Genomic DNA, 10,708 nt, shown 5'->3' on the forward strand with positions numbered 1-10,708 from the left:
GAAAGGTTCGTCTTTCAGGACACTTTTCAGGACAGCGTGAGGCTCCTGTGGCACCACCCTCAGGACAAACCAAAAGGTTTACTCTACATATCCAAAAGAAATCTAAAGACGGCGAAGTTTTCACTGAATTTTTCCACAATCCAACAAATGTCGTGTGATCGCTGTGACGGGCTGATCGAGCTTCGACGGCGTGGCTGCAAACATCTGGACTGAACTGAACGTCATGAACGACATGAGACTGTGGTTCAAAAAACAAACAAACAAACAAAAACCTTGACTTGTGTATATATATTTATATTGCTATATTTTTACTACTTTAACAGCTTATTTCTTAATAGACGTGTCACGCACCAACTTCACCAAAGCAAATTCCTCGTATGTGTAAAACCGTACTTGGCATTAAAGGCTTTTCTGATTCTGATTCTGATGAAGAAACTCATCATAAGTCACTGATCTGCAGTCTGTCATTCAACAACATTCAATTTCAGACAGTTCAAGTAGCGTCACAGAAAAATGGCCGTCGCTGTTCTTTTCTCTGTAAATTATTCTCCAATTTCACCAAAATCAGTCAATAAAATATAAGGTTGTGTTTCTGGACAGTAATCAGTGAAGGACCAGCACTCACAGACTCCACTGATGTCTTTACACCCCAGTTCTTGTCTCATTCTGGTCTGACCAACAGTAAATTCATCATATTCAGTGTTGCCATTTTCTAAGCTACGATAGCTATCATATGATACTCGGAACGACAGACTAGCTTCACCTTTGGCTGAAGAGGCGTAGATGGAGGAGTGTGACGCAGTGCTGTAAGGCCTTATGAATCTTTGTAATGGAGGATCGGACCAGGTGTTCCTTCAGCCAAAGCTACAGCTGGCTCGTTGTGCCTGTGACGTAGGTCCGGAGCATCTGCAAGAGTGACGACTTGGACGGACTGGACTACATGGCTGCAATGTTCCACCGCTGGCTGCAGGAGCCCGGACGTCTGGTTTTCATCGCTAAGATGAAGGACAGAGTGGTAAGAAAGACAAGAGTCAGCACAAAGACGCGGTTTTTGGAACGATCATGCACCGCCAGGAGTTCTATGAGCTGCATTTTATTCATGTTATCGTCTAAATTTAAAGTTGAAATGATACCGAGAATAATCTCACCTGTATGTGCCCCTGCAGGTGGCCCTGGAGTCTGCACTGCAGGTGGACGGCGGCCAGACGGTCGTACTTCAGGGTTTCAGGGTGGTCCCTGATTTGAGAGGCAGCGGCATCGGTGGCGCCCTCCAGAGGCACGTGACCAACTACATCCGCTGCCACTTCCCACAAGTGTCTGTTGTCAGGCTCAGCCGAGGAGACCGGCCTTCACCGCAATCACTGGCCAAGTACCGACTCGTAGCCAAAGAGGTGCGTCAGCGCAGGGACGAGAACCTGCCCACACAAAAAGACTGCAGGGACAGTTTTGTACCCACAAAGTCAAAAATCCGTCTTTTGGCTGTGGCCAGCAGAGCGAGTGTGTGTGGACGTTATTTGTGATCCAATCAGATGTGATGGATGAGTTAAATATCTTCTACTATTATATCAAACATATTCCGATTCACTCAGAAATGCATCACATTACGGAAACTAAAGATGATCAAACTTTGATTTCACTTTGACTTTCAGACTAAATACATTTTTAGCCCAGAAGAAGAATCTGAGCAATCCTCCAGCAGAGGTCTGAATCCTGGTCTTAACTGTGTCCCCCTGCAGGCCATCGTGTCTCTGTGTTGTGAGACAGCCGACCTTGGACCCTTTGTGGCCGAGCTTCGCTCCAGACTCCCCTGCCTGGCTGGCCGCCCTCCCCCCTCCCCGGTGATCCTGAGCCAGCAGCAGGCGGAGGCCCTGATCTTGAGCGATCATGTGATCACCAACCTGCTGCCCAATAAAACCATCATCAATGACTGGGAGCCTCTGAAACCCGTGGAGGCCAACCTGGAGGTGCTGCGCCGTAGAGGGCTGACCTGGATTGTGGACCGTGAGTTTGAGCCCACCGCCATCAGCCTGTGCACCACACCGTACGCTGTCCCCTACCGCCACGACGCCCAGCACTTCAACATCAACATCTTCGGCCACAGTTTGGCTTCGGTGCGCGCCGTGTTTCTGGCTCAGCTCGAAGTTCTGCTGCCGAGTCTCCAAGGTTACCAGATCTTCTACACCTACGTGGACCCTGCGGTTTGGCCAGGACTGCACCAGGTCTGCCAGAACAACAGCAACGTGTCATTCTTCCAGGGCTACTCTGAGGAGCTCATACTGGAGAGAGACCTCTGAAGGGCCTCAGCTTTACTGCCTGTACACCAAGAAGCCCAGTCAGATCCTTCAGTCGAGTAAAAGCAACACTATCAAAGTAAAATCCATCCGATCAAGAATAAGCATTCTAAACTGGAAATAGTCCAGTAAAGTACAAATACACTGAGTAAATTAAATTACACCACTGTCGTACAAAATGACCAATCCATTCTTAAACTTCTTGTGATTTATTTTTCCAGGGATTCATGTGGAGGTTCCTCAGAAGGGTCTACGCAGAGGCAGAGAGTTTAAGGGCTGTGGCAAGTTTCTGGTCTTCCTGAGTCGATTCTGAGGATCCTTGGTTTGGTTCCAGTTGCTGTGAAAGGGTTCCTGAGGTTTACCAGGTGTTCCTGGAGACTTTGCAGTCATACTTCAGTGGTCTCAATGGGTCCCAAGACTTTTTAAGGGGCATTTGATGAGTTTTAAAGGTGTTTAGGGCTCAGTAGAAGAAACCAAGGGACTTGAAAGGGTCTCATGTAATCCTGTGCTGTGGTCTGAGTTCCTTAAAGAGGTATCAGTTGTTCTAGAGGCATCACAAGAGGTTCTTTTGTAATCCTTTGAAGGTTTTGATGTTTCCTGATGGGAGTCCAGAGGTGCTTTGTGCAGGTTCCTTAAAGTGTTTAAAGGTGTTCTTGAAAGGTTTCCTGAAGAATTACAGAGTGTTTGGAGTTTGAACTTTTCCAGAGGTGCCAGTTTTTGAGAGGGGCCCTTCTGGGAGATCCATGTGTTCTTGATGCATTTACAAATGTTCTTGTAGAGCACATGAAGCTTTTCTGTTCAGATCTTTGTGTTTTAACTTTGTGCATAATGAATCTTGAGAAAATAATGAGCAGCACGGGTAACTCGAGGTCACTGGTGCCAGATTTTCTACGTTCATAACAAACCTCAGTGAAGAGCCTCAGGTGCATGTTTTTCTCTTTTATCCTCTGCATGTGACGCACCTGCCCGTTGGAAGTTTCTCTTCTTTTAATTAAGTTTTTTACGGTATGTTTGGAAGATAAGGGTCACGGTTTATGACCTCACATGGTTTGAATTTTGCTCACTATCAGCATGTGTCCAGTGTGTCAGCTGGTGTTTCAAACAAAGCCTCGTACACTTAGTGCCTGTGGCCTACGACAGGTTATCCAACATCTTTCATGAAATTCAAACCCTCCAGTTACCAAATGCCAAGCTGCAGCTAATTATGATGTCAATGTTGTGATTGTGACCGTGTTTGAATAGTTACATTAATGAAGACCAGAAGACACTAAACCAGGTCTTCTGGGAAGGGTCTGAAGGTTCTTGAGGACTTTAGTAGGCTCCTGAGAGTTTCAGTGGCTCTTGGAGGTCTGTCAGGGCCCTTTGGTGAATCTTGATGGGGCTACAGGGGTTCATGAGAGACCACATGGGCTTCTTGAGAGCTCTGGGGTTCTAAATGATGTTCTCAGTGGTCCTAAGCAACTTTTAGGGATTCATGGAAGAATTTTTGGCCTTCCTTAGAAAGGTTTCAGGGCCTCTTCAAGGGGTTCTGGGTCTTCTTGATGAGTTTTGAGGAGCTCCACAGGGTGTCAGGGAGTCTTTTAGCTGCAGGGTTCTTGAAGGACGATCATCAGATATTGATAGTTCCTGAAGGGGTTTCTTTATTTGGAGGACAGGGTTTCAGGATCCTTGATTGGGCTGAAGGTGTTGTGGAGGGGTTCCTGCAGTACTTGAGGGTTACCATGGACTCTTTGTTGTTATTGAGTGACATTTTGGCTTCTGGATGATGATCTTAGGGATTTTTCAGCATGGAAAATGTTATCCTCTTGAGACCTCCTCGACTTCGTCATGAGTTTCCCATTATCCTTTATGATCTGTGATGGACTTTAAGAATCCAGAGGTCCCTCCTTGTTTCCAGAGGCCAACATTAAAATAAGGCATTGTAGAATTTCATTGGTCATTTAATATAAAAATCTATTCTGAGAGAGACGATAACACCATCTTCATGTGTTTGTGTTGACTTTGACCTTTGGCCCCTGAAACTGGAGTTGATTTTCACTTCTGTGTCCATAAAAGAAAGGTTGCATAAAAGCCAGCTGACGATCACCTACTTCATCCGACTACTGGTGTTTGAATGATTCGTGCAACTTCATGTTCTTCATGTTTTGATCCTGTTGTGTTTAGTGATTAAACTTTAATACAATCCATCTTAAATGTGTTGTGTCAGTACGAGTTTTAATGAAACCGGTTGTTTTTGTTTAATGTCTCAAAATTTCAGTCTTTGTCGAGCAGCCACTGAAGCAAAAGTCTTCAGTCCCCCACAAACCGGAGGGACTGTTTGTTATTGATAAGTGATGAAAACTGTTCCAGGATCTGTGATCAGCAGCTGGATGGACCCTCCTCCCAGCAGCAGCTCTGTGAAGTTAGACAGTGAGACACAACAAGACCGGAAAATGAGACACTTTGCCATCAAAATAAAAGCATACATTGTCATTTTTATTTAAAGGAGCAAGGCTGTGTGTCCAAAGTCATTAGAATGAAGCAATCTTTACTTCATTCATCGCAGGTTATGATCGAAAACAGTTCACCTGCTGGAGCGTGAACCATTCATCAAGACCGAGTCCTCACTTTGAGTCCAGTCCAGACGCTTTACTGCATGTCCGCCTCCATCTCTCTCCAGCTGTCCTCATCTAAAATAAAGAACAAACGTCAAAAAAAAGAAAAAATCCTTCAACCAAGACTTTTCTCCTCTCTTGTTCCTTGATGGGATTTTAGAGTCTTAAAGTGGAAAAATGATGCAGTATTTTCAGAAAACAGACGTAACATTGTGCAACAGAGATGTCGATACAAATTCAAGGTATTTGCACTTTAATTGGTTTCTGTTTTCTACAGCTTTATACTTCTGAACATTTTACAGCAACATGACTACTTTTACTCTGAGTACTTTAAGTACATTTTACTGATGATACTACTGATGAAGTTTTGAATGCAGGACTTAGAGTGGCAGCGGTCAAAGCTATTAGTGCTTTTACTTAAGTAAAGTATCTGAATACTTGGTGCTGACAGTAATCAAACTATAAATGTAGACACTAGATGAGGCTCAGCTTCTTTTCCGAAACCAGCTCTTATTTTGAAAACAGGAAGTGTGTGTGTGTGATCTGGTTGACAGCTTCTTCACAAAGCGGGATCAGCTGATGGGAACTGACTCACTACTTCCCGGACTACATGTACTGAAACCACATCGCGCAGAGAGCACTGAAGTGGATTTTCTTCATCAGGCCGGTTTGTACTGAGGAGGGTCAGTCTGAACAGCCGGATCTGGATCCAGGTAGGCCACCAATCACATTCTTTACCGCGCGCGAGATAAAAACACCGGAATGAGACAAGTTTCATCAAAGTTTCCACCGGATCACACGCGGCGCCTCCGCGTCACAGTCACTGTTTGTCTCACCTGAAGTTCTGTTTGGATCAATGACGATAAATCAATAATCAATCATGATGATGATGATCAATGTGTCGATTGGCAGTCAGAGAAGGATCATCCACACAGTTCTGTTTGATCCCGTTTGATCCACGAGCTGAGCAGGTTTTATCACACTGAGTCTTCTTCTTCTTCTTCTTCTTCTTCTGAAAACACACAGATGTCAGTAAAGTGTGTCTATCTGCTGTCTGTGGATTCATGTTCCTGCTGCGTTCATGTGTTCATTCATGTTCCTGCTGCGTTCATGTGTTCATTCATGTTCCTGCTGCGTTCATGTGTTCATTCATGTTCCTGCTGCGTTCATGTGTTCATTCATGTTCCTGCTGCGTTCATGTGTTCATTCATGTGTTCATTCATGTTGCTGCTGCAGATGTTTCAGCTCATTGAACTCCTTTATCTCCTCTTGCTGCTTTAATCTTCATCACTGCTTCAGATTCTATGAGATCATCACATGTTTGCAGCGCGGCGTCCTGTGAGAACCACGTATCTCCAGAAAGTGTGATGAGGCCTTTTAAAGAGTTTATTGAGCTGAAGGAGAATTTTAAAGGAACTCTTCATCCTTCAGTTCAGCTCAAACAGTCAGCACATCTGGAGATACGAGCTTTTCACTGGACAGGAAGTAATCTGAGGAGTAACTAAAGCTGACGGATGAATGTAATGGAGTAAAAGAACAATATTTGTCCCCCCCAACAGTTCTTGTGTCTGACAGACTCTCGTCTCCTGCGTGAGGCCATGGCGAGCGTTTGAGAGCTCCTCCTCCTCCTCCTCCTCCTCCTCCTCCTGAAGTGACAGAGGAGGTGAAGACCAACCTGACTGAAGATGTCCTCCTCCGTCCTCCTGTCTTCTGGCAGGGAAACGGCCGCGCTGCAGGTCAACCCACCCGACGTCCCCGGCCTGGAGATCAAACTGGGGGCGCTGGTGGTCCTGCTGTCCGTCACGCTGCTGTTTGGATTCGCCCCCCTCTGCATCGTCCGGGGGGCGGGCTCGTGGTGTGTGGACCCAGGTAAGGACCGGGCCTGGAGGACCGTCTTTAGCGCCTCTGGTCCTGGTTTCCGTCCTGTCGGGCTGACTCCTGGTCTTGGTCTTGCAGATCTGCGGCGGCGGCTGCTCAGTTTGATCAGCTGCTTTTCTGGAGGAGTTTTCTTGGCCACCTGTCTGCTGGGGCTGCTGCCGGACTACCTGCAGGGCATCAACGAGGCCTTCAGCAACGCAGGAATCACGGTAAGGTCCTTCAATCCAGACTTTGGACCGTCAGTCCAGTTAACTCAGCTTTGTGATCAAACTGCCATAAAGTGACAGTCAGAGCGTAGAGCTGCAGTAAAAGTTCTGCTTCAGAAACACTTTGACACCCTGAGCTGACGTGAGCCACCATGAAGGAGGTCCTGGAGGTCTCCTGCTCAGTCAAGATTGTCTTATTTCTTCTTCCAGATGTTCCACAGATTCCCTTTAAAGTTCAGAAATACTTCTTGACGTAATATTACTTCATGAATAGATGTATTCATGTTCCCTTCAGCACTGCAGAGTGTGATCTTTTCAGGAGAAATATTGATCTGTTGTGATCACAGTCAGTGTTTTACTTCAATAACTTCTAATCAAGTTAAATTATCCAGTAATTCAAAGCATGTAGAGACAAAATAATCTCCTCTGTTGTGGAGCAGAAACATGATTTTCCTGCTTTCCTGTCAGATTTGTCCTCGTTTGGTGGCGCTGAAGCAAAGATCAAAGGTTCAACAGAGACGTCGAGATTTATGGAGAGTTCAAACTCTGCGAAGTGTCCGAATTCAGGAGGAGGGCAGCTGAAGGTCGCGGCTAAAAAAACACTGCTGGGAAACCTGGTGTGTGCGCGTGTGTGTGTGTGTGCGCGCGTGTGTGTGTGTGCGCGCGTGTGTGTGTGTCCGCGCGCGCGTGTGTGTGTGTGGGAGGGGGGTGTTTACCGGGAATCGCTCTCCTCCCTCACAAATAATATTGAATTCACCTCCAGCTGCTTCAGTGGGCAAAAGTTAAATACCGTGTGTGTGTGTGTGTGTGTGTGTGTGTGTGTGTGTGTGTGTGTGTGTGTGTGTGTGTGTGTGTCTTCCCACACTTCCTGCCTCACACCACACAGTGTTTGATGTGTTTTCGTGCTGCCTTCCAGCACTTGTTGTTTTGTGGAGAGTAAATTTACACAGTCAGGCATTAATGTGCTTTTAATTTGAAAGAGCCACAGAGCTGATGGAGTTCCCTGTTTGTCTGATTTTACGACTTTATGAGCCGTTTGTACTTTCGGTCTGTCTGATATTAACTCTCAGTTTTCGCCCTCTCTCGTGTCTTTATGGTGAATATGAAGCTACTGCCAGCAGTCAGTTAGCGTAGCTTAGCACAAAGACTGGAAACAGAGGGAAACAGCTAGCCTGGCTCTGTCCAAAGGGAGCAGAATCCCCCCCGGCAGCACCTCGAAGATCACTGATCAACACGTCATGTCAGGTTTGTTCAATCCGTACAGGAAGCAGAGCGCACAGACACTTCCTGTTTCCTCTCCTCGTGCTCGGCTGAAGAGCGCGGTCCACCTCGTAGTGCAGCTGTTTTCCACATGTGGGCCTCCTCACAGACGATGTGGTTTCCTGCTGCGAGTTTCACCGACACAGATTCAGATTCGGTTTATGTACAGCCGTGTTCTTCTTCTCCCCTCGCAGCTCCACTTCCCTCTGCCTGAGTTCATCGTGGCCATGGGCTTCTTCCTGGTCCTGGTCCTGGAACAGATCGTCCTGGCCTTCAAAGACCAGTCGTCCTCTCACGTGGAGGAGCGTCGGGCTCTGCTGGTGGACTCCAGCGTCCAGGCGAACGACAGGAACGGTCGTCATCACTCGCGTCGCTGTCGCGGGTCAGAGGAGTCCGATGGCGGCCACTTCCACGCGGACTTCGGCTCGCAGTCCGCCCTGCGCGCCTTCATCCTGGTCTTCTCTCTGTCTCTGCACTCAGTGTTCGAGGGTTTGGCGGTGGGGCTGATGGAGGACGGGAAGGAGGTGCTGGGGATCTGCCTGGCGCTGATGATCCACAAGAGCATCATCTCCTTCAGCCTGGCCTTTAAGCTGTCCCAGGGCCGGCTGCGGCGCTCGGTGGTGGCCGGCTGCCTGCTGCTGTTCGCCGCCATGTCCCCGCTGGGCATCGCCGTGGGCCTGGGCCTCACCGAGACCAGGGCGTCCCCCCAGCACCAGCTGGCCCGCTGCACGCTGGAGGGGCTGGCGACCGGAACCTTCATCTACATCACCTTCATGGAGATCCTGCCGCGCGAGCTCAGCTCCGGCGGGAACCGCATCCCCAAGGTGGCCATGCTGCTGGTGGGCTTCGCCGTGATCACCGCCGTGCTCTTCATCAAACTGTAACCACGGCAACTCAGACCTTCGGCCAGGAAGTCTGCCACGAAGCCGAGAGTTGGCACGTTCGGTCAGAGTGTCGGAGAGCATCAAACCCGTCAGCTAAAAAAGTTTCAGCTCACAGACACAAAAAGTTCTTTCACACCTCAGAAAACAACGAAACCACGAAAACGATGAAGAGTCTTCTGAGCTGTCGTCAGGCAGACTCCACCTGCGGCTCCGTGTCGAGGCGCTTTAAAGGAAACCCGCCTGAAGTTTGAGTTTGTTCTGAAAACATCTTCAGCAGCACTTTGAAACGGCGAGGAGGAAACGACGTGACGCCACACGACGAAGGCCTGAGCTTCGAGGTCGCTTTGCTCTTTGATCCCAGCAGGCGGCGCTCTGAGCTGTCCGTCATCTCCTCTGCGGCTTCCAGATGTTCCTCATCAAACCTCAGACGTGTTGAATCTAAAGCTCGAGCTCATCTTCATTTTGTTTCCCTTCATTATTTCATCATTATAACCTATAAAACTATAATCTATGTTGAAGCGCAGGTTGAGCTGCGAGGGGACGTCCAGACGTCCAACGCCACAAAATATGGACTGCAAAAGAGAAAAAAACAGCACATCTGCACGTTATGGATTTAAAGTCATGAATGTGTTTAATGTTTTTAGCTGCTTCTTGTTTTGTTTCTCTCCTCTGATGCTTTCACCTCCATGTTGACCTCTGACCTCTGACCCCAGACCAAAGCCTAAACCTCTGACCGGTCATCGTTTCTACAGTGGTGTCAGAGGTCGGCTCTTTATGGATGCCAGTGTTATCTTACATGACGCCTACAGGCCGTAAACAGCCCCCCCGCCCCCCCCACCTGTCCACCCTGTCATGTGACCTCAGAGCTCATTTTTTCAGTCTCCCATTGGTCCATGAACAAACCAGTCAGTTTGTCTGTCGCTGTCCGTTCGGTGTGATTTCTGTTTTCTCCTCCGCCAGCAGCAGAAACAGAACACGCTTTGTGTTCGTTCAGCGGGAAAAAGCTTCGCCAGCTTCGCCTCCTTTCAGTGCAGCTGAAAAGAATCTCTTCTCTCTGCGGGAACACAAAGAGCTGCTTGTTGTTGTTCAGTCAGAGGGAGTTTACTGCAGCGGCGGGCGGCGAGCGTCACAGCCGCCGCGTCCCCTCGTTAACATCCATTTGATTTATTCCCGACTTCATTCAACCTGTTTTAACGACCCGCTGATGTGACGACCGTGACGTGTTTCAGACGCTTAGAAATGTATTTTTGTAATTAGAAGACATTAAAATGAATGTAATTCTGAATATCATCACACCAAAGCCTTTGATCCAAAGTCATTGTAAGTGTTTTAATCATTGTCCTGACTCAATGAAATGTCTTATATTTTGTATTGTGGCCAAACATGAAACATCAAATATTTTTCAGATCTCAGACGGACTCAGAGTCTTCATTTAACCTTCAGTTAAACTCTTGACATGATCCACACGACGTTTGGACAGTTTCTGTAAGCCTCAGAGGCCTGAAATCAAAGTTTCTTGATGTTTTGTTCACATCTAAAGTGACACAGCAAACAATTAGTTTACAGATAAGAACTGATGATTATTGTGACATTTG

At 47.5% G+C, this 10,708-nt stretch overlaps 2 protein-coding genes across 2 annotated transcripts in view; both read left to right on the forward strand.

Moving 5' to 3' along the window:
• LOC139334325 (histidine N-acetyltransferase-like) overlaps window positions 1-2,294 on the forward strand; it is a 3,452-nt gene extending 1,158 nt beyond the window's left edge. The window contains exons 2-4 of the mRNA XM_070967142.1: window positions 896-1,015; window positions 1,167-1,391; window positions 1,737-2,294. Of these exons, the coding sequence (XP_070823243.1) occupies window positions 896-1,015; window positions 1,167-1,391; window positions 1,737-2,294 (903 nt within the window). The remainder of the gene's footprint in view (window positions 1-895; window positions 1,016-1,166; window positions 1,392-1,736) is intronic.
• A 4,276-nt stretch (window positions 2,295-6,570) lies between these two features.
• Window positions 6,571-10,484, forward strand: LOC139334004 (zinc transporter ZIP1-like). Its single transcript, XM_070966737.1, has 3 exons — window positions 6,571-6,754; window positions 6,842-6,972; window positions 8,424-10,484. Exons 1-3 carry the CDS (start codon window positions 6,571-6,573, stop codon window positions 9,111-9,113), a joined length of 1,005 nt encoding a protein of 334 aa, XP_070822838.1. The 3' UTR covers window positions 9,114-10,484.
• The last annotated feature ends 224 nt before the right edge of the window (window positions 10,485-10,708 follow it).

The sequence above is a fragment of the Chaetodon trifascialis genome, chromosome 7 (genome assembly GCF_039877785.1).
Source record: "Chaetodon trifascialis isolate fChaTrf1 chromosome 7, fChaTrf1.hap1, whole genome shotgun sequence".
Lineage (NCBI taxonomy): Eukaryota > Metazoa > Chordata > Actinopteri > Chaetodontiformes > Chaetodontidae > Chaetodon > Chaetodon trifascialis.

Excerpts from the sequence above, each read along its gene's own strand:
- LOC139334004 (XM_070966737.1), top strand. The coding sequence starts at position 6,571 with ATGTCCTCCTCCGTCCTCCTGTCTTCTGGCAGGGAAACGGCCGCGCTG. Across the intron at positions 6,755-6,841 it reads CTCGTGGTGTGTGGACCCAG|ATCTGCGGCGGCGGCTGCTC; the intron begins GTAAGGACCGGG and ends TTGGTCTTGCAG. Across the intron at positions 6,973-8,423 it reads TCAGCAACGCAGGAATCACG|CTCCACTTCCCTCTGCCTGA; the intron begins GTAAGGTCCTTC and ends CTCCCCTCGCAG.